The sequence below is a fragment of the Dipodomys ordii genome, unplaced genomic scaffold (genome assembly GCF_000151885.1).
Source record: "Dipodomys ordii isolate 6190 unplaced genomic scaffold, Dord_2.0 Scaffold135, whole genome shotgun sequence".
Classification (NCBI taxonomy): Eukaryota; Metazoa; Chordata; class Mammalia; order Rodentia; family Heteromyidae; genus Dipodomys; species Dipodomys ordii.
In genome coordinates, this window is record NW_012267351.1 from 3271306 (window position 1) to 3293858 (window position 22553).

Consider the following 22553-nt stretch of genomic DNA (forward strand, 5'->3'; position numbering starts at 1 on the left):
GTATAGGCCACAAGCAATTAGCCTTTCTTGGTTAATTTAGTAATGAGAGTCAAGTTCCATTGGGCATGACAGTTCCAAACACAACACTTTCCTGGGTTTGGGAAGCCATGTGGAAGTCCTTTGGATGAATGATGGTGATGTGAGAATGTACTTAATGCTACAGAATTGTACCCTCAAAAATGTTAAAATGGTAAATTTTGTAACATATCTTACCACAATAAAAAAATAAATAAAAAGTATAAGACACAAAGAATATTCTTTAATAATTGCTGAAAGCCAGGACACTGATGATGGCTCACATAACTCTTCACTACTCAGGAAGCTACTCAAGAATAAGTCCAGGTGAGTCTTCCTTCCAATCAACCCGCCAAAAGCCTGCTGGAAATGGAGCTGTGATCCAGCCTTGAACCTCAAACTTCAGGGACAGCACCTACACCTTGAGCTCAAGCCCCAGTACCAGCCCACCAAAAATGGAAGAACTTCTCTGAAACTATTAGTCCGAGTCAGAGGGGTGGTTCAGCTGCTCCTAATCTCAGAAATGTCCCCGTGAGGCCTAGTCTGACCAGAAAGTCAGTGCTGTTGTTGCCTGCCTGGAGGGGCAATTTAGGCTCTTATCTCTAGGTGTTTACCATTCCCCTAGGTTCCACCTCAGCCCAGAACAGTCCTTGTAACTCTCAGCGAAAAGGCTTGGGGTTGGTAAAGTGCCTGCAGGTGATCATGATGCAGAGCCACGAAAGCTTCTGGGTAACTTCTAGGCCCAGGTGAGGGAGGTGGAGACCCCTCCCCGTTAGAGAGAGCCGCAGACATTGGAGGAAAGAGGCCCCAGATGTTTCTGAGGCCAGGGCAAGGGGATGATCGGTAAGGGGTGGGGCTCCAACCCGGCTCTCCACACCCCACGGGTGGCAGAAGAACCCCAGAGGAGCAGGGATCCGCCCAGGGCTGCAGGCCCCAGGGTTAAGGCGCATCTCCAGCGCGGGCCAAAGCCGCGGGTGGGCGTGGCCAAAGCAGCGGGGTGGGCGTGGCCAGGCGTGGCGTGGGCGGAGCCTGCCAGGGCGTGGGCGGGGATAAGATCCAGGCGCGCGCGCGCGCGCGGCGGGGTCTGGGATCTTCTTCGGCTCTGACTGACAGCCCGGGCGGCGCCATGGCCGCGGATCGGCGCGCCAAGACCGATACTCTGTCACTGCGACGGCGACTCCTCAGGTACCAACCGCGGCGGGGGTGGCGCGGGAGGTGCACGCGCACACACGCAGCCACGCACGCACGAACACACACGCGCGCGCGCGGAGGAGCCCGAGACGTCCCAGTCCCGCCTGGGCCCAGGCCGGGTGCGCCCGGGGCGCTCGATCCCGACTGCGGCCCCCCTCCCTCCCCTCCGCGGCCTCTGCACCCCCTTTTTCTGAAGGAATGACCTTTGCCCCCCGACCGCGCCCAGTGGCGGCCCTTCTGCATGACCAGGGCCCGGCTGGAGGGTGGAAAGTTCAGACGAAGGGAGTGGGGGGCTGGAGGGGGGGGGGCCTAGGCCCCGAGGAGGGCCGCACGTAAGCCGGGCCCTGGGCCTGAGACGGGGTTGTCCGGGGGAGCTTGGGGCTGGCTTCCCCGCGGGCCGGTGGGCCGCGGCTGGGCCCCTGGGCTGCTGGCCAGCGTTATTGAGGGCTTTTCCTGTGGCGTGGGGAGGCTTGTACCCTCAAACTTTTGTCCTTTCTAGTGAAGTGGTGGGTGGATGCCACGCTTGGGGAGCAGTGGGGGGTGGGGGGGAGTAGGGAGGCTTCACATATGGCTGACAGCTCCTTGCTTGTCTCCACAGCTCTTCCTGCAGACTCTTTTTCCCTGAGGATCCTGTTAAGATCGTCCGAGGCCAAGGACAGTACTTGTATGACGAACAAGGGGCAGAATACATCGATTGCATCAACAATGTGGCTCACGGTCAGTGTCGTTCCTCGGGCTGGCAGATATGCCTCAGACAGAGGAGGCCTCATCTGTCGATCTGGCCCCCAAGGTGGTGGTAGAGAAGTATGGTGTTGAACAGAGCCGTTATCCATGGGCAGAGGCCTAATCTGAAGTCTCCAAGCCATAGCTGTGCTAAACCAGGCAAGAGGCAGACCTAGATGTGTGGATCCCATTCCTTTGGGGTCACTGGAGCACCAACATGCCCTGGCCCCTGGCAGACCATCAGCTCTATTGACTATTTCAAGTGATGAAGGAAGTTGACATGAGAATTCAGTCCTTTGCAACTGCCAGAGTTGAAAGGGAGATGCTATTTAGCGGGCACATTGGAGGTGATTAAAGGGGAGGTTAAAAGCCAAGGCTCTAGGGTTAACCTCCCTGGCTTCCCATCCCTGCCCACCACTGACTGATCTGGAAACAGCTACTTAATTCTCTACACCTGTTTGCTCATTTGCTCATAAACAGCGTGTGCCTAACTGCCCACCTTCAGGTGCAAAGAATTAAATGTGTTAATTAGTGTAACAGTTTGAATGTGTCTGGCATTTGGTGAGTTCTCCACACACATTGTCAGTTACCATTATCCTTGGTTTCTTGATAATCAGGATTACCTCCAACCCCTACTGAATGGTGAAATCGAACCCACTGATGGTTATCCCTAGCCCTGCCTTGGTCAAGCAGAAGTGCTCCAGAAGGTTCCTTAAAGGCATAGATTATTCTAGATAGGATTTCCGCCAGAGAAGTGGTTAAAGTGAAGGATAAAAGCCAGGGCTTGGTTTCTCACACCTATAATCCAAGCTACCTAAGAGTCTGAGATTCTGAGGATTGTAGTTCAAAGCCAGCCTGGGCAGGAAAGTCTTATCTCCAATTAACTACCAAAAAAAAAAAAGGTGGTTACCTCAAGCCCAGAGAATCTTTTTGTTCCTCTGGAATCTCAGGAACTTTCTAGATCTTTTCTTTCCAGAACCATTGTTCTCCCCTCCCTCTGTCTTCAACTCTTCTCTTTCCACCTCTCCCTTCTGAATTGCATCTTCCCCTAGTGGGGTTTGCCTGTTGGGGCTGAGGGAGGCCTGCTGGGACTGGCTAAGTGGAGTTGGCCATGTGGCCCTTTTGCAGTCGGGCACTGCCACCCTGTTGTGGTTCAAGCCGCACATGACCAGAACCAGGTGCTCAACACCAACAGCCGCTTCCTGCATGACAACATCGTGGATTTTGCGCAGAGGCTGTCGGAGACGCTGCCGGAGAAGCTCTGTGTGTTTTATTTCCTGAATTCTGGGTAAGTGGACTGCTACCAGCCCCTAACGAGAGTGGGGCCTGGAGAAGAAGGTCACCCACATGGGCACAGCACAGGAAAACCAAACAAGCGCAGGCTTGGGGCAGAGGCTTGCATATATGCTGCATATGCTGATGCTTTTTCAGTCAAATCTAGTTTCCTTCTGTTATTGAAGAACACCAATGCCAGCCGGGTGCTGGAGGCTCACGCCTATAATCTTAGCTACTCAGGAGGCTGCGACATGAAGATCATGATTCAAAGCCAGCCTGGGCAAGAAAGTACATGAGACTCTTATCTCCAATTAACCACCAGAAAATTGGAAGTGGTGCTGTGGCTCACCATGGTAGAGCGCTAGCCTTGAGCTGAAGAGCTGAAGGACAGTGCCCAGGCCCAGAGTTCAAGCCCCACAACCGACTTCCCCCTACCCCCCAAAAAACCCACCACCATTGCCTCTCTTGCAGGATCATTGTAAAGGTTTCATGAGGTGGTGTATTCCTTTAATTCTGCCTTCTGGATACAGCCTGAAGTTACTACTCTCAGGTTGCTCATTAAGACACAGAAACATCAAGTGATTCCACAAAGAAGTATAATATTACCAAGAGTGGTAATTTTCTGGAGAAGATTATATATATAAAGAGGCCTGAAGCAGCAGAGGACCTGATCTGTCCTGGGAGATGGAAAGGAGGATGTGGAACTGAGGCTTAGTTACTAGGAAGGAAGTAGGGGAAAGAAGGGCGCTTCTGCTCCATTGGAGGAGTGCTGCTCAACGTGGGCCATCACACAGAAGCCTGTGCCAGGCACAGTGCTACAAAGGCAAGGTGTTTCTGCACATTGGAGGAGCCAGAGGAGGAAAGAATGTGAGCTGACACTGGAGAGGGACCCAGACAGCTTTATTAAACATTCCAGGAAATGATAGTGGCATGTGAATTATGCTAAGGATCCTGGTCAACCATGCCATTATCTAATGCATCTAGCAGTTTAGCAGTTCCTTGAATGCTATCTTTTACTGTTAAGGAAGCATCAGTTCTTGGAAAGGTGCTGGCTAAGAGAGATCCGGTGCCTGAACTGGAAGCTCCTGGGAAGAGCAGAAAGCTGTGCTGTGGCGTCAGTGCTCCCCCACCAGAGGAGATAGGGTCATTCCTATTGGCTCTCTCCACAGGCTTGATCTGTGATTCCAGTGACTTCCCTCCCCACTAACACTCCTGTCCCCTGTACTGGGGTGTGAACTCGGGGGCCTTGAGTTCACTTGGCTTGCTTGCATGGCTGGCATTCAACTGCTTGAGCCATGACTCTAGCCTGGCTTTGTAGCACTAAGCCTGTGTACCAGCTGTCCTGTCTGGTGACTCCCAGAGATGAAATCTATCAGACTTTTCTGCCTGGGCTATCTTCAAACTGTTATCCTCCAGATCTCAGCTTCCAGAGGAGCCTGAGCCACTGGCATCCTGCCACTGGTGGCTTTATATAAAGGTGACCAAATCCAGTGGCCCCATTGCTCCTTCACCTGTCAGCACGTGTGGCAGGCCTGCCATTCTTTCTGATATGCTTTGCTTCCAGGATACCTGCTCTCACTTCAAGCTTTAGCCACTCTTCTGTCTGCTGGACTGGTGCCAGGCCATTTTTCTCTAAGCCTTTCCCTTTGGGAGCTTATCCATTGCCTTGGAATTATCATCTATGTACTGGAAACTAGATTATTTTATTTTTTTGTCGGCCGTGGGGCTTGAACTCTGGGCTTGGGCGCTGTCCCTCAGCTCTTCAGCTCAAGGCGAGCGCTCTACCGCTTGAGCTAGAGCGCCATTTCCGGTTTTCTGGTGGTTTATTGGAGACAAGAGTCTTACAGTCTTTGAACCATGATCCTCAGATCTCAGCCTCCTGAGTAGCTAGGATTGCAGGCGTGAACCACCAGCGCCCAGCTTCTGGATAATTTTCAGATCCTCAAGACTAGGTCCTGACTGCCCATTTGACATGTGACAAACAGCTCCAGTTTGGCATGTCTATACATAGTCACCTTCTGCTGAGACTGGAAGAAACTCAAGTTCAGGGCCATCTCTACTACATAGTGAGAACTTGGCTTAAAAAAAAAAAAATCTCAGCCGGGTGCCGGTGGCTCACACCTATAATACTAGCTACTCAGGAGGCTGAGATCTGAGGATCATGGTTCAAAGCCAGCCTGGAAAGACTGTGAGACTCCTATCTCCAATAAACCACCAGAAAACCAGAAGTGGTGCTGTAGCTCAAGTGGTAGAGCACTCACCTTGAGCTGAAGAGCTGCTGGACAGAGCCTAGACCCAGAGTTCAAGCCCAGAGTTCACATCTCAGCTTTTGTCCAAATCCCCTGGTCACATAGAAAGATAAACACTGTTTGGTCTTTCATGACTCAATAGAGTATAAGTTTGGGGTGGGATATGATGTTTTCCCAATGAACAAGCAGAGGCTATCCTGAGAACCTTCTTGCTGGTACAGAGGCTCCTCAAGCCTGGCAAAGCCCCCTGGGTGGCATTTCCTAATCACCTTTTCTGTTGTAGGTCAGAAGCCAATGACCTGGCCTTGCGACTGGCCCGCCAGTACACAGGACACCAGGATGTGGTGGTGTTAGACCAGTAAGTACAGCTCCCAGCTCTGCATTGCCTGGAGCGTGGGCCCGCAGACTTGCTGGCAATCCCAGAGGCTCTGGCCTTAGGTGCCTTAGGCCAGGAAGAGGAGCACCATGAGCCACTGGGAACAGCATGACACATAGGACCTGGCCCCAGACACCATCTCAGAGGCTCTCTTCAGCCACTGTTCTGGGCAGGGAGCACTGTGTAATGACAGATGCTGCTCCCAGGTGTCAACTATATTACGTGCAAAGGCCCTGGGCCAGATTTAGAGCATACTAGTACCTTGGAGATTCATTATACCCCCTGAAGGAGGCCTACTGCCTCCTGAGGCAGTCAACTCAGCAGGATGATTAGATGAGGCCAATGGGCCATCTTCATCCCTCCTCCCCCCCATCCCCAGTTGTGGGGATTGAACTCAGGACCTGGGTGCTGTCCCTGAGCTTTTTCACTAAAGGCTAGTGCTCTACCGCTTTGAACCACAGCACCACTTTCGCTTTTTCTGGTTGTTAATTGGAGATAAAAATCTCATACTTTCCTGCCCAGGCTGGCTTTGAACCATGATCCTCAGATCTCAGCCTCCTGAGTACCTAGGGTCAGGCATGAGCCACCAGCACCCAGTTCAGTGGGCCATCTTTTTTTTTTGGTCAGTTGTGGGGCCTAGACTCTGGGTCTGGGAGCTGTCTCTCAGCTCAAGGCTAGCTCTCTACCACTTGAGCCACAGCGCCACTTCTGGCTTTGTACTGCATATGTGGTGCTGAGGAATGGAACCCAGGGCCTCATGCATGCGAAGCAAGCCCTCTACTACTGAGCCAACATCCCAGCTCCGTCAGTGGGCCATCTTGCAAGAAATCTTCTAATATTCCAGGCCCAAAGCCTCACATAGCCCAACGGCTGACTCAGGGCCTGTGTTGTCTTCAGAGGTGGGTACACAGTGCTCAGGACCATGACCAGAAGTACATGCCCAGTGGCCCTGAGCTTTGCCTTCCTCTCCACAGTGCTTATCACGGTCACTTGAGCTCCCTGATTGACATCAGCCCCTACAAGTTCCGAGACCTGGATGGCCAGAAGGAGTGGGTCCATGTGGTACGTACTGCCCACAGAAGCAACGCAGGTTGGTGCCGGCTCCCATGCAGGGATGACATGGTGGTGTCATTCTCTTAGGCACCTCTCCCAGACACCTACCGAGGCCCCTACCGAGAGGACCACCCCAACCCAGCAGAGGCCTATGCCACCGAGGTGAAGCGTGTGATCACCCGTGCTCAGGAGAAGGGTCGGGAGGTAACCACACCCATATCTGGCCACACCAGTGAATGGCACTGTATGGTGACAGATGCTGGGAACCCAGAGGAAGACCACAGGACGAGGCCTTGTCCTTTGGGCATCTAGTGGGGAAGGGAGGCTGCTTAGGTGCCTAGCAGTTTTGAGTACACTGGGGAGAGCATGGATGGAGGTGCAGCTAGGTATCAGCTGTTAAGGGCTCCAAATAGCACCAGGCTTGGTGAGGCAGGGACCTTGGAGGAGGTGGCCAGCTGACCCCAGTAGTGAGTAGAGTTAGTGTAGGCAGGGTGGGCACAGGGGAGGATGGGCAGACTGAGTGCAGGGCCAGGCTGAGCAGCCCAGGAAGCAGGTAAGACCTGAGTGCAGGGGCTTGGGGTGGGAGTGCAAGCAGACCTGGCCCTCCAAGCAGTGTGCAGGGCAGGGGTGAATGAGGCAGCCCAAGAGCAGGAATGCAGAGATCAGTGTGCTGCCTGGCTAAGGTGGACTATGGACAGGCAGAGGAGAGCAGTGCCCACCACCCTGACAGTAGAGGGGGCTGTTGTACCTAGGGTGGGTGCTTTCTGGAGACCTTGCTACAGGAGTGGCAGGCTAGATATGTCAAAGAAAGGCACGGGAGGCTGGCAGGCCAGGTTAGAAGAACCAAACCAAGGAAGCCTGGCCTGTAGGTTCAGATGCTCACTAGCCACATCTGTGGGACCAGTGAAGAATGGCGCCCTGCCGGGCCAAGGCAGGGCAACATTTCCCCAACCCCCCAGCCTATCCTGTGGCCCCTACATAGGCTCAGGAGCAGATCCAGGGCAGAACACAGCCAGGCAATCACTGCTCCACCCAGCAAGAGGGCCAGAGACTTGGGGATGAGGTTAAGAGAGGGACAGCGGTGTGAGGTTGAATGGCATCTGCTGAAGGCCACAGCAGAGACAGGCAGGTCTGCAGCCAGGTGGAGAAGAAGCTATAGGTTGAGAGATGTCACCGATGGGAGCCAGGCTGTGTGCTTGGCTGAGCAGATGAGGGATGGGATAGGTTGAGGATCTGGATGTTTCTGTCCCTGGCAAGAAGGGTGACAGACGTGTCACCAAGGAGAGTTGGGGAAAGGAACAGGCCTGGAGGGGAGGGGCGTGCCAAGTTCAAAGGGATGTGGGTGACCAGAAGGTAAGGGTCCCAATCCCTCAGGCCTGGTGGGGGGCCCAAAGGAGGGGCCTCTGCTTAGGTAGCCGTGGGCACAGGCAGAACCCATGAGCTCCTGGTGGCACTCCTGACTCTGGTTTGTCCCCAGATTGCAGCCTTCTTCGCTGAGTCTCTGCCCAGTGTTGGTGGGCAGATCATCCCTCCTGCTGGCTACTTCCCCCGAGTGGCAGAGTGAGTTGGTGGCCTGGGTCTGCCCCAGGGAGGACAGGCTGTAATTGGGTTTCCCAAACTCTGTTCCAAATTCCAACCACAGTCTGGTCTGCTTGCCAGGACTCTTTGAAACAAAGCCTTTAAAATAATGTCTCCAAAAAGATCACCCATTTGTCTTTCCTCCTCCACCCCACTCCCACCCCCAGTATAACAGCTGGCAGGGCAAAGATTCAGAGCCCCAGAATTTCCCGTCCCCTGGTATAACCCCTCTAGCCACAGTTCCCTGATCTCCACCACAGGCACATCCGCAGAGCCGGAGGGGTCTTTGTGGCAGACGAGATCCAGGTTGGCTTTGGCCGAGTGGGCAAGCACTTCTGGGCCTTCCAGCTGCAGGGGGAAGACTTTGTCCCTGACATTGTCACCATGGGCAAGTCCATTGGCAATGGCCACCCACTTGCATGTGTGGCCACCACCCAAGCTGTGGCGAGGGCATTTGAAGCCACCGGCGTGGAATACTTCAACACGGTAAGTAGTGGCTCCAGGGCAAGAGAGGGCTGTGGCTCTGCTTAGGCACCTGTGATCAGCTGCTCCTAAGTCAATGAAGGCCATGGGCCAGCTCGGTGCCCAGCAAAGGAAAGCCACAACCAGGTCAGTTTCTCTTTTACTGTTGCAAAACATTCTTAAAAATGATTGTCAGCCAAAAGATGCCGCTAAGAGATTGTGTCTTATAAAATACTTCGAGAATGCAGAGCCCCTCTCCCTCCAGCAAGAAACTATGATGTGCCAGGCCCAATGGCAGGTACAGGGTTTCATTGCGCCAGTTCCACGCACATAAGTAACGTACTCCAATCAGTTCCCTCCCCATTGTTTCTTCTACATGTACTCTGGAGATTTTGTGGGGGATTCAGCTAACATGATGTTCCTAAGGATCATCCACAGAGAGATTTGACTACCTCACAGTGTGCACTCCATTTCTGTTGAATGCCTTGAAGTGGTTCAGTGTTTTTCTGATTTGCTGCTGACAAGTTTTTCTGAGTCTGATCTGTATATGCAAGGTTTTCCTTCAGAGTAAAAAGGTTAGGAACTGACCCTTAGAGAATTGCTAGGATACATGGTGGGTATGTAGCCTCAATTTAAGATGTTTCTTCCCCGCCCCCACCCCATTCCCCAAGTTGTGGGGCCTGCCTGAACTCTGGGCCTGGGCGCTGTCCCTCAGCTGTTCAACTCAAGGCTAGCACTCTACCACTTGAGCCACAGTGCTACTTCTGGCTTTTTCTGCTTATGTGGTGCTAAGGAATCGAACCCAGGGCCACGTGCTTGCAAGGCAAGCACTCTACCATTGAGCCACCTTCCCAGCCCCTGTTCTGGTGCTTTTGATATGAGGTCTCACTATCTAGCCCAAGCTGGCCTCTAACTTGTGATCCTCCAAGTACTGAGATTTGCAGGTTTAAAACCATCACAGTCAGATTAGGTAAAAGCTTACCTCCAAATAGTAGGAGCTGTCTCCTTACACTGGGTGAGACTTCCTATAGTAGCTGAACACAAGTAGAACACTGGGCTTGTTTGTTTGTCCATTTAGTGCAACGTTTGTGGCTGGGGGTATAGTTCAGTGGCAGAGCATGTGCTTGGTATGCACAAAGTTCTGTGTTCGACCTACCGCCACAAAATAAACGTTCTATTGACTATCATTTCCAGTACTGAGGTCTGACCTCAAGACCTTGCACTTGCTTGGCTTCCTTGTTAAGCAGTAGTCTACTGTTTGAGCCATGCCTCCAGCTTGGCTTTTTGCTATTTTGTGGTATTTATTTTTGATGCCAGTACTAGGGCTTGAACTCAGGGCCTGGGCACTGAGCTTTTTCACTCTACCACTTATGCCATATAGCTCCACTTCTTGTTTTTTGGTGGTGAATTGGAGATGAGTCTCGTGGACTTTCCTGCCTGAGCTGATTCTGAACTGGGATCCTCAGAGCTCAGTCTCCTGAGTTGTAGCTAGAAATTCTAGGCATGAGCCCCCAGCACCTGGCCTTGCTGATTATTTTTGAGATGAAGTCTTAACAGCCTTTTCTGCCTTGTCTGGGTTCAAACTGAGATCTTCTAGATCTCTATGAATTTCCTGCTACTAAATAATTTTAACTATGAAAAGGAATTCAATATTACTTCACTCTTTTTTTTTTGGGGGGGGGGTCCAGTCGTGGGGCATGGGCGCTGTCCCTCAGCTCTTCAACTCAAGGCTAGCGCTCTACCACTTGAGCCACAGCGCCACTTCTGGCTTTTTCTTCATTCTTTTTATGTATTGAATTTTTGCTCTTCTAATCTGTTAACAAGGAGTTTATGGGATTCTTGCCCACCCTCTTCCACAGTGCTTGGATCAAACCAGTCTTTGCATACCCAGGACAAATCTGAGTGAGTTATTGTCATTTTACACAGTACTCTGCTTATATTTTACTTGTGTACTTGGCACCTGTTTTCAGAAGGAAAATGTAGCTAGAATTTTTCTTGTAACTTAAGGGTGTTTTTGTTATATATAATTTCTGTGTGCACCAGGACTTGGGCTTGAATCAGGGCCTGGCCACCGCTCCTTAGTTTTTTTATTCAAGGTTTGGCACTCTACCACTTGAGCCATTTCCAGCTTTTTGCTAGTTAATTTTTGTTTTTGGGGGGCTTCTGGGGGGGGTCCAGTCATGGGGCCTGAACTCTGGGCCTGGGTGCTGTCCCTCAGCTCTTCAACTCAAAGCTAGCACTCTACCACTTGAGCCACAGCGCTACTTCCGGCTTTTTTCTTTTTGCTTATGTGGTACTGAGGAATGGAACCCAGGGCCTCATGCATGCAAGGCAAGCGCTCTACCACTGAGCCACCTTCCCAGTCCCAGCTAGTTAATTTTTGCTAGGTAAGAGTCTCAGACTCTTCTGCCTGGGCTGGCTTGAAATTTCAATCCTCAGATCTCAGCCTCCTGAGTCACTAGGATTACAGGGGTGAGCTACTACCACCACCAGTGTAATTTGAGTTTTGATATCTGGGTCCTACTGCCTTTATAAATGGAGTTGGGAAATATTCCCACCTTTCTTTTTATATAAAATTGAGATGATCTATTCTTTTGGTGGTACTAAGATTTGAAGTCAGGGCCTCATGCCTGCAAGCTAAGCATTCTGTCTCTTCAGCCATACCCCAGCCCATCTGTGGCTGAAGCTCAAATGCAGAGCCCTCTGAGCCTTGTGTTTTGTGGGAAGATATTTGGTTGCTGCTTCAATCTATGTGTTAGTTTGGGTCATTATAATAACCAAATACAAGGCAGCCCAAAAAACACTCCAATTTATTTCTCCTAATTCTGGAGGTTGGAAGTAGAAATGGCTGGGTTCTGGTTAAGGTTCTCTTCTAGGTTGCAGACAACTGACTGCCCACAATAGCCTCACTTGGTGAAGAGAACCTGAAAAGCCCTCAGCTCTCACCACTGGCCAATCTCTGCCAGCTTAGGTTAGCAGCTATCCAGCAAGTGTGACAACTCTTAAAAGACCTACAAAAGACCTACAACCAGTCACATCCTGCCCGTTTCTGATCCCACCTCAGCCTATGCTTGTCAAGGCAGCCACTGGCAAGAGCAAAGGGCTTGTCAGGCATCTCCTCTTAGTTCACAAGCAATGGCACAGTGAGCTTCCACACCTATGAGTGGCCCTATAGGTTAGGAACAGAACAGAGCTCCTGGAAGATGCCTTGTTCCTCACCGTTTATCCATTCACCACTTCGGCAAGTAACCAAATGCCTGCCATAAATACTGGGCAGACCCAGAGAGCACACACAGCAGGTGAAATGGTGACCCCAGGTCCTAGGTGTGAGTTTGGCAGGCATTTGAGTCTGCTGCCAGCCTTGGTCTCACTGCCTTAAGTCTGAAAACGGTTATGATGACTTTTGCCAGTATTATCATTTTTTATGAAAAAAAATTTGGTGGGTTGGTCATGAGGCTTGAACTCGGCCTGGGCGCTGTCCCTCAGCTTTTCAGCTCAAGGTTAACACTCTGCCACTTGAGCCACAGCGCCACTTCCAGTTTCCAGGTGGTTAATTGGAGATAAGGAGTAGCTAGGATTACAGGCATGAGGCAAAGACGTCGTCTGGCTTTTATGATTTTTAACGCCAACAGATCTGTTGCCATTGTGCCTTTAACTATTTTCAACTGCTCTGTCTTCCAGAGCAGTCTTCCAACTGTTTTTATTTTGGGGTCAGTCGTGGGGTTTGAACTCTGGGCCTGGGCGCTGTCCCTCAGCTCTTCAGCTCAAGGCTAGCGCTCTACCACTTGAGCTACAGCACCACTTCCAGTTTTCTGGTTTATTGGAGAGAAGTTTCACGGACTTTCCTGCCCGGGCTGGCTTTGAACCGTTATCCTCAGATCTCAGCCTCCTGAGTAGCTAGGATTACAGGCATGAGCCACCAGCACCCGGCTCATATATGTTTTTATTGTATATTTTATATTGTTTACCTTTGCCTGGGAGTTTTCTGCCCTGCTCTGTTACTCAGGTGTGTCTATTCTGTCTTTTCCCATCTGTTTCAACTAGCTTTCTGTTTCTGGCTTATATCACCAATATGGCCACCTGTGGGACTGCTACCTTTCAGCTCCCAATAAAGCCAGCCACCTGTCTTCTTTCCCTTCCCCCCCCCAGCCCCCCCCCTCCCTCACCCCGGTCGTTGGGCTTGAATTCTGGGCCTGGACTAGCTTTAACACTTGAGCCACAGCACCACTTCTGGCCTTTTCTGTTTATGTGGTGCTGAGGAATCAAACCCAGGATCTCATACATGCGAGGCAAGCACTCTTCCACTGAGCTACCTTCCCAGCCTGCCTTCTCCTTATTAAATTCTGTGCTTCAAGTGCCTTGCCCTTGAGCCTATACATGGGTCACTGTCTATGCTGGACAGATCCCACTGAACCAAGAAATGAGCTAAGGTCACGAGGATCAGGACTCTGGGTGCTTAAGAGTGTAGGGGCTGGATCACAAAGGCAAAATTGTTCTGATGTAACTTACCCTGACACCACTGGGCTGCTACCCACCTCTAGCCAGTCACCACTCTATGTTAAACCTCAGAGTTCCCCAGTTTTCTTCATCTGCTTCTGTGGTCCTCTGGGGTGACCGTGAGGGTGGGGGAGACATAGTGTTACTTAACCTGTACTTAGATTGCTGGATGTGGTGGTTCACACTTGTACTCTTCAGCTTCTTGGAAGAATGAGGCAGACTGAAAATTTCAAGGACAGGGCTAGAAATGTGACTCAATGCTTGTGTGAGTGGGAGGCTAAGTTCAATCCCCAGTACTGGGGGAGGCAGGGCTCAAATGTTAAATAGAATTGGGGACCTGTGCTAGAATGTCAAATACTAGTGGGAATATGGGAATATAACACAATCACCACTTTAGAACACTGTGTCTACGAAGTCAAACATGTATCACATAACCCAATAGTTCTACCTGTTTCTAAGGTACTTTACCTGAGGATATGAGAATATAGGGTTTACAAATGGCTGTATATATTCATAGGTTTATTCACAGCAACCAAAAAAACAAACTCAAGGGTCCATTAACAGATGAATAAACAAAGGATGAATGTTCACAATGGAATATTATACAACAGCGGACAAACTGAGTTTACAGTATGGATAAATTTCTCTAACCTGTTACAGATGGGTTTTTACAAAAGGGCACCTATTCTACAGTTGGGTTTCTATGGCCTCTATAGGAAAGGCAAAGCTGCAGTGAAAAAGCAAGCAGGTGGCTACCTGGGGCCAGTGAGGGTGAAAATATCTGGAAGCTTCACTGTGGAGGAAGTTGTGCAGATCTGTACATTTGCCATAACAGTAAACTTCATATTTTATTTTTTGCTGGTCCTGGGGGCTTGAACTTGGGGTCTGGGCTGTCCCTGAGCCTCTGTGCACAAGGCCTGCACTCTCACTACTTGAGCCACAGTGCCACCTCTGGCTAAACTTTAAATTTTGTGCCTGTTTGGTTTTGTGTTTTGTTTTTGCTTGAACTCTGGGCCTGGGCGCTGTCCCTCAGCTCTTCAGCTCAAGGCTAGCTCTCTACCACTTGAGCAATAGCGCCACCTCTGGTTTTCTGGTGGTTTATTGGAGAGGAGTCTCATAGCCTTTCCTGCCCAGGCTGGCTTTGAACCATGATCCTCAGATCTCAGCCTCCTGAGTAGCTAGGATTACAGGTATGAGCCACCGTTTTTTTTAATGCAGTTTGAAGAAAAAATTCCCATCTTGTTACTGACCCTCTGATATGTAAAACAAAGTACTCCAGATAACTCAGAGGGAGGAGTCACCCATGCTGAGTGTAGCCAGATGTCAGAAATACAGGGTTGGGGCAGTATCACTTACCAACTTTTAGAAACACCATGTTGACAGGCCAGTTGTGGCACCCAGGCACATAGCTTGTGGTTTGTATCCTTGTATCTTCCCTGAGTTTAACAACAGCTGATTTGTACCACCACCAGTGATTTCTCTGGGGTGAGCTCTGGTGTTGTGGGCCTTTTGTTGGAAGTGAGGGGACCTGCCTTGTGCTCAGACACCACCTCTTCTCTAGTCTTCAACTTCCCTGCTGTACCCCTGGGGTAGTCACATAGGGCCTGGGAGGATGGATGGTCTCATGAGACTGGGGGACATTTGTGTGCCTGTTGCAGCCCTTGTGTGGTGACCCAGTGTGCTGAACATCTGACACGCCTTATTTCCTGGCTCAGTTTGGTGGCAGCCCTGTATCTTGCGCCGTGGGCCTGGCAGTCCTCGATGTTGTGGAGCAGCAGCAGCTCCAGGCTCATGCCTCCTGCGTAGGCAGCTTCCTGATGGAGCTCCTCAGGCAGCAAAAAGCCAAGCATCCCATCATCGGGGACATTAGGTAAGGCTCTGGGGGCAGCAGCTAACCAATACCTGCCAGGACCCACTGCTTTTCTGTTTTACTGAGGTTTCAACTGTCAGGCTTGCTAGCCAGCCCTCCACCTCACTGTCCACTCTTTAGATAAGAGGAACTGAGAGGCTCTGCTGGCTCAGTCCTGTGATCCTTGCTACTCAAGAGACAAGAGATATGTTCAGTTTGAACCCAGCCCACACAGCGAAGTCCATGAGACTCTTCTAACTACCAAAAAAGCTGGAAGTGGAGCTGTAGGCCTTGATAGAAAAAATCCAGGGACAGTGCTCAGGCCCCAAGTTCAAGTCCAAGACTGGCAGCTTACACATAGTAGTCGGTTGTGACTCAACCTTAGCCAGCTGACCACCAGTACCCACACCTGGGGACCCCTTAGGAACTGATTTCACCCCACTTTCAGGGAGCAGAAGCCAAGGTGGTTTCCAATGGGGGGGAGGAGGGGGGCCTTGGTGAAAGAGAAGAAGGGTTGCAGTCCCTCCATTATTGGCCTGAGATGTCCTCTCTCCTCCAGGGGCACTGGGCTCTTCGTGGGTGTAGATCTGGTCAGAGATGAAGCCACAAGAACACCAGCAACTGAAGAGGCTGAATACCTGGTATCCAGGTATTTTCTTAAAACACTATGGGTTCCCAGCCTGGGGCAGCGAGTAGAACAGCATGCCTCTGGCACCTTGGGCCTGAGGTTGAGGCAGCTGATGTGTGTGTGCCCAGTGAGTGGCAACCCTAACCCAGGGCAACTCCCTCTGCTGAGAACCCCAAACAGTCCAGCTCTCAGGTGCAGTCCTAGTGTAGTTTCATAGACAGAAAGTTGGAAACATAAGTGGCTCTCCCGGAGGCACACTTGGGACAGTGGCCACAAGATGAAGGCTCTATTCTTCGCTCCCTGCCCTCAGACTTACACACAGAAAAGCTGATGTCCTGCTAAAATTGTGAAGCATGCATGCATGGTCTGGTACTAATGCCCAAGCCTTCCTCATCTTCAGTGGTGTGATAGCCCTGTCAGCCCACAGCACCTTCTCCCAGTGAACTCTGGGATCCTGAATGGTCTGGTGGTACAAAGCTAGATCCCAGGCACTGACCACCACCAGGCTGATCGTGGTACTCTGTCCTTACAGACTGAAGGAGAACTACATCTTGCTGAGCACTGACGGTCCCGGGAGGAATGTCCTAAAGTTTAAGCCCCCCATGTGCTTTAGTCTGGACAACGCGCTTCAAGTGGTGACAAAGATGGATGCCATTCTGACAAGTGAGCTTGGAGCCAGAATGGCTATGTACATAGCATCTAGAACCCAACCTGGGGCCAGAAAGCTGCATCCCCAGCATTGCTCCAGAGGAGCCAGGGTGTCCTCTGGATAGTAGAAAAATTCAAGACCAAAGCTAACCTGGTCTTTGGGAGACAAGGTTCCCTAGAAGAAAAGTGGAAGCTCGGGTGCTCCAAACACCCTCAGATACTGAGATGCTCCCCGCATTGCTAATATCTGGGAAGGACAGCCCCTGGTTTCTACTTAACTAGACATAGCTATGGACTGCGCTGGTAACGAGCAAAGTCATTCCCTCATGGTGGAAGCAGAGCAAGCAGCACTCCTCGTCTCCACACTGCCTCATTGGTAACCAAAGCCCCGGGGTTTGGTCATATTTGCCTGGGACAGTGAAGGCTGACCTGCCATAGGACCTTGGGGTTTTTATAGGGTCCCAAAGTGCAAACTGCTGTTTTAGCCAGGACAGTGAAGGCTAAAAAAGGTGACCCAGGGTCTTGTCTTTCAGATATGGAAGAGAAAGTGAGAAGTTGTAAGACCCTGAGGCTTCAGCCCTAAGCCAGCTCATTCTCCAGGTGAGTGCCCTTGCTCCTATGGTTTCTCACCATCTGTAGCTACTTACTGGGCACCAGCGGCTCATGCCTGTAATCCTAGCATCTCAAAAGCTGACCTAGTAACCACAAGAAAACCACAAGTGGCGCTGCGATACAGCACTAGCCTAGCGCAAAGAAGCTCAGACAGTGCTGGCACAAAGAAAAAGCTATCCACTCACCTTCAACACTTTAGTTACTGGTGTAGTAAAGGTGTAGAATACGTATGCCTATCAGGTGCCACCAGATCTGGAACAACTGTTGGACCAGCTCGGAGTGTCTTGTCCCATAGTGTCTGCAACAGCATTTCCCACACTCACCCAGGCTTAGTAAGGGTTTTTAAATTTTATTTCAAAAGCTTGGATAGCTTCAATATCCAGGTCGTGGCAAAATCAGGACACGTGTAAAATACCTTACAATACATTAGATTCCCAAAAGGTACCAAAAAGTACAGTAAAATTAACACTTCCATTACAGGAAATGTATGACACAAATAATATAAAATTAAAAGGTGACACTGGTTTCCTAAAATGCAGTTTACTCTTTACAACCAGGGTCCGCAGGTCCAGGCTGCAAAGCAGCCAAAGGAAGCAGACCCTCCAATCTGGTTCTGGGTAACCTGGTAATAAAAGCCCCTAATGCCGCTCTGGCCTGAGACATCACACGCTGCCTAAAACAACTAGAGCTCTGGAAATAGTAAACAGGAGAGTTGATTTCCAAGGGGGGAATTTTAAATAAGATGCACATGGGACAGGCCATAGAAAGTTTGCCAAGTTAAATTTGGTACATAATTGTGTTCACTCCATATCCAAACAAAGCGTGTGCGGGCGTCAGTTGGCCGCTCCTGCTGTTGCCTCAGTATGGCTTGTAGTTATTCTGATGGCCACCACGTCGCTGGCTCTTCCCGTAATTTGTACTACCCTGACCTAGGGATAAGAACAACGTAGCAGCGACTACTTACTGAGCATTTACCCTGTGCCAGGTGCTTGACAGGCTTCCTCACAGGATCCTCAAAAAACCCTGTACAGTAGGGCTCACTGGTCCCAGAGCTAGAGCTCCATCCAGGAACTCCAGTGCCTGACTGAGCCAGGCCTGTCTGATTCCAAAGCCCCTGCTGCCAGCGGCCCCTGCACTGTCTGACCTGCCTCCCCTAGGGGATAGTTAATGGGGCATCCCTCTCCTACTTACTGTAGTCGTAGCCGGGGCCGTAGCCGTAATAGCCATAGGGCGAGTAGTCGTAGCCGCCATAGCTGGGCCCGTAGCTACCAGCGTAGCCTTGCTGGTAGCCGTAGCCCTGGTTCCAGTAGTTGCCGTAGCCCTGATTCCAACTCTGACTCTGACCTGTGGGGGGAGCAGGGCACAGGGGCCCATGGACCATTTAGCACACGCAGGAGCTAGGATGGAGGAAATCCTGCCCTTTGGGTGGCGAGGTTACTATGGCAACTCAGGCACAAGCCAAGGGGCTACTGTTCTGATGTAGAGGGAGGGCCCTGGGCCCAGCCCTTTACCTACCTGAGACCCAATCTGGAGGCCAGAGTGCTAGCTTTACTTGGAGTACAGGTGGCTTACTCAATCACCCCACCCTTCCTGGCAGCTTGGCCTTGAAAAAGATGCAGTTCAGGCTTTGGAGTCAGAGGGGCCTGGGATGGAAGGAGGTAAGCGCCTGGCACAGCTCTACCTTTCTGCCCACGGATGTACCAAGACTCAGAGGACAGCCACAGAGCCAAGCACAACCCACCATGCCCCCCCCCTTCACGCCAGTGCAATGCAGATGCTCCCTCTGCCCTGGGGCCCCAAGCCACAGGAGTGAAAAGAACTAAGCTCTTCATTCCAAGGAGCCACAACAGCACAAGCACATAGTCCCCACCCAAAAACTGTTCCCACTTCACACGCTGCCTGCCCACCCTGCCAGAGGCAGCACGCAGGACCTGTCTTCATCCACATCCCACTTACCTCCGCCACTGCCTCGGTTCCCTCTGTTTCGGTTCCCACGGCCCCCAGAGCCATACTGCTGCTGCTGATACACCTCTTTGGGCTGAGCCACCTTGATTTCACACTAAAAGCCAAGAGGACAGGAAGTCAAAGCCTGGGAGACAGAAATCCCAGTGGCAAGGAACAGGGCAAGAGGGTCAGAAGACTTCCTAGATAAAGTGTCTTGGGTACCTAAAAGCTTACTCTTTTTTTCTTTTACAGAAGATACTCATCCCACTCAAATATTCTATTGAGATTACAGAAGATACTCATCCCACTCAAATATTCTATTGAGATTATGACCTCCACCATACAGATAAAACCTGAGGCTCAGAGTAGGGCCAGGGTGACTGCCTGCCCACAACTTGGGGAGGGGTCCTGATACACACTGGACTCTATTTACAAGCCTGCCCCCCCACGTGACTTTTTCCATCCTATACAAAATATGGAATATACAGCCAATTCCATACACTTATTCCCAAACCCAGCAGCAGTTCCACTGCTTTAGAGGCCTATCTTTAAAAGATTAATCCAGATTTTCTTTGTTTTCTGGATAGGGGAGGTTCAGACTTAAACTTTGTGTTTAACAGACTGAGGCTGTTGAACACCATCCAGGTGCAATCTATCTCACCCTGCCTGCCACACCTTCACGCTCCTAACTGCCAAGCTATGTAGGCGCATACAACATAACATGAGGGAGGGGCTGGGAAGGTGGCTCAGTGGCAGAGTGCTTGCTTTGCATGCCTGAGACCCTGGGTTCGATTCCTCAGCACCACATAAGCAAAAAGAAAAAAGCCGGAAGTGGTGCTGTGGCTCAAGTGGTAGAGCACTAGCCTTGAGCTAAAGAGCTGAGGGACAGTGCCCATGCCCAGAGTTCAGGCCCCACGACCGGACCATAACATGAGGGAAAAAGAAAACAAAATTAGTCATGGATTTAAGTTGGCCAGGACCACAGTTCTGCCTGGGACAGACTGGCCAAAGGGACAGACAGAGGAAAGAGGGAGAAAACTCTGGAGAAGGAAAAACTTCACCAGGAGGAGATGAACTGTGCAAACTCTACAATCTTCTGAAACTTGAACATCCTGGCCTCGCTCCCCTCATTTAAAGCTACTGACCATGCTCCAACCATTCTGTCAACTCTTTGTCCTGCCCCAACCACGGAAGCAGACACACAAGAGATAGGGTATGGCTAATTCAGCAAGCCCTTGACCCGTACCTGCAAAGACCGGCTCTCCAGCAGCAGGTCTGGGACACCTTACCTTGCTTCCACTGATAGTATGGAACTTTTTCTCCAGAACCTTTTTCACAGGGTCTTCCTCTTTGAAAGTGATAAAAACAAAACCTCTTCTTTTGTTCAACTTGGGATCCATTGGGAGTTCAACAGCCTCAATCTGTTAAAGACAAAGTTTTAAGTCCAAACCTCCCCTACGCACAAAACAGTCTACAAAGAAAGTGAGTGGTCAGGCTACCTGAGCCAGGAAAACAAGTGCCTCAGGACAGTTAGCAAGCTGCTCCTCCTCTAGAGACTCACCTTTCCAAACTCGCCAAAGTATTCCCTGATTTTTTCCTCTGTAGCTTCAGGATTCAGACCCCCTACAAAGATTTTCTTCACAGGGTCCTTCTTCATAGCCATAGCTTTCTTAGGGTCAATGACTCGGCCATCCAACCTGTGCTCCTTCTGGTCTAGGACCTGTTTCAAACACAGCAACATAAACTTGGAGGACCTTCTCTCAGTCCCACGACTCCAGCACTCAAGTACACAAAATGTACTCATCCTCCTTCAAGCTATGTGCCTGCTTGGACTCCTCAACCCAGTTTTCTCCAGACCTACACAGCTGTTTCACCTAAACACCTATAAATCAGTCCTGATTCCTAAAGCCTCTGCCTGTGCCGCCTACCAGCTTAGGGCTCATGTCCTTCCAACAAAGCAGCAGTGATTAAAGAGTAAAGGAATCTACACAATCTACCTCTGCCTCTTAATTTTCTCCAAGCTTCAAGATTTTTTTCCTCCTGTAAAATGGGGTTCAACATTTATTCTCATTGATACTAGACTCTCCTCATAGGTAAAGTATAGCAGCATACTCAGGCAGAGCAATATAGTGCAGTAAACAATTGTAAACAATCCTGTGCCACTCTGGCACATATACCTGCTCTTATTACCCCCTCAGAAACAATGTCCATAGCCTTTCTACTTGCCCTTAAACCACCACTGCAGAGCAGACTTGTGGTACACAGTACAGAGCTTACCTTCTCCACACTGGCAGCATCTTTGAAGAGAATAAACCCAAACCCTCTTGACCGTCCAGTGTTCGGATCCATTTTTATTGTACAGTCAACGACTTCTCCAAACTTAGTAAAATAGTCCTTTAAATCTTTTTTGCTGGTATCCCAGCTCAAACCACCAACGAACATTTTTCTGCAATGGTAGGGCGAGACACATGACAACAGGTCTTAAAAAAAGAGCTGAGACTGGCCCTGTGGACAAAATCTGCACCCACCTTTGGGTGCTTGCAGGGTGTGAATCGCGGCCGTGTGCTTGAGCCTCTCTGCACCCCTCCAATCTCAACTGAACTGGGCCTCTAACAAAGCCCAGCGACACACACACGCAGGCCGAGGGAAGGCAAACGACACACCTGGTCGGGCGTCTGCGCCCTGACCGCTCCACAACTAGAAACCCATGTGTCTTTACACGCACGCCAACTTTTCAGCGCTACCTCCCTTACCAAACGCCAGGCTGCCCGGGGCCGGGACGCAAGGGGTTCAGCCGTGGCCCCACCCCCTGGCAGGAGGAGGAGGAGGAAGGCCCGAGCCCTGCGCGCGCCAACTCCGCCCCCGCAGCCCCAGCGCAGCCCTCGCCCCGACCAAGGCCCTGGTTCCTGCGCTTCCTTCCCCTCTTCCGGGCCTCGCGGTCCCCGGGCGGCACGCGAAGGGACTCCGGGGCGGCGCCAAAGTCCAGCGGCAAACTCCCGGCAAACTCGGGCGGGCGGGTGCACGGGCTCCCGCCGCCTCTGCTGCCCGCCGCCGCCGCCGCCGCCCGGCGCGCCGGGAGCCGATCCCCGGGCCGCCGCCCCTCCCCCCGCCGCGTGGCGCCAACAAAAGGCGGCCCCGGAACAAAGGCGGCGCCCGGGCCCCGCCGCGGCCGCACCTACCCCGCGTCCTCTTCGTTCTTGCTGGCGTTGATCTGGTCGCCCTCGGCCCCGTTCTGATTGCCGCTCGGGGCCGCCGCGGCCCCACCTCCGGACCCCGCGGCCGCCGCTTCGGGGCCGGCCCCCCCGGAGGACGGGGACTCGCCTTCAGGGGCGGCCTCGTGTCCGTTCTCGGTGGCGGCCGTCGTCTCCATGGGCTGCTCCTCTCCTGCTTCCGACATGGCAGACCAGGCCGCGGCGGCTCCTGCAAACGAGCGGGGGCCCACCTGCGCGTCAG

General features: G+C 51.5%; 2 protein-coding genes across 4 annotated transcripts in view; one reads left to right on the forward strand and one right to left on the reverse strand.

Moving 5' to 3' along the window:
• Positions 1 to 1112: 1112 nt before the first annotated feature.
• Positions 1113 to 17174, forward strand: Phykpl (5-phosphohydroxy-L-lysine phospho-lyase). The gene is made up of 12 exons (XM_013030953.1): positions 1113 to 1200; positions 1805 to 1923; positions 3058 to 3217; positions 5737 to 5811; positions 6804 to 6891; positions 6970 to 7086; positions 8360 to 8442; positions 8721 to 8946; positions 15135 to 15289; positions 15828 to 15917; positions 16429 to 16559; positions 17078 to 17174. The coding sequence occupies exons 1-12, from the start codon at positions 1142 to 1144 to the stop codon at positions 17125 to 17127; spliced, it is 1353 nt and encodes a 450-aa protein (XP_012886407.1). The 5' UTR covers positions 1113 to 1141; the 3' UTR covers positions 17128 to 17174.
• A 311-nt stretch (positions 17175 to 17485) lies between these two features.
• Positions 17486 to 22553, reverse strand: part of Hnrnpab (heterogeneous nuclear ribonucleoprotein A/B) — a 37401-nt gene continuing 32333 nt past the window's right edge. The window contains exons 2-8 of one of the 3 annotated variants that reach the window (XM_013030956.1): positions 22280 to 22520; positions 21378 to 21546; positions 20662 to 20820; positions 20390 to 20521; positions 19113 to 19215; positions 18348 to 18500; positions 17486 to 18085 (exon numbers count right to left, since the gene is read on the reverse strand). In XM_013030956.1, coding sequence (XP_012886410.1) covers positions 18015 to 18085; positions 18348 to 18500; positions 19113 to 19215; positions 20390 to 20521; positions 20662 to 20820; positions 21378 to 21546; positions 22280 to 22497 — 1005 coding nt within the window. In that variant the 5' untranslated portion in view covers positions 22498 to 22520 and the 3' untranslated portion in view covers positions 17486 to 18014. Of the gene's footprint in view, positions 18086 to 18347; positions 18501 to 19112; positions 19216 to 20389; positions 20522 to 20661; positions 20821 to 21377; positions 21547 to 22279; positions 22552 to 22553 lie in introns of all 3 variants that reach the window. The other 2 variants (XM_013030954.1, XM_013030957.1) reach the window with 2 other exon arrangements.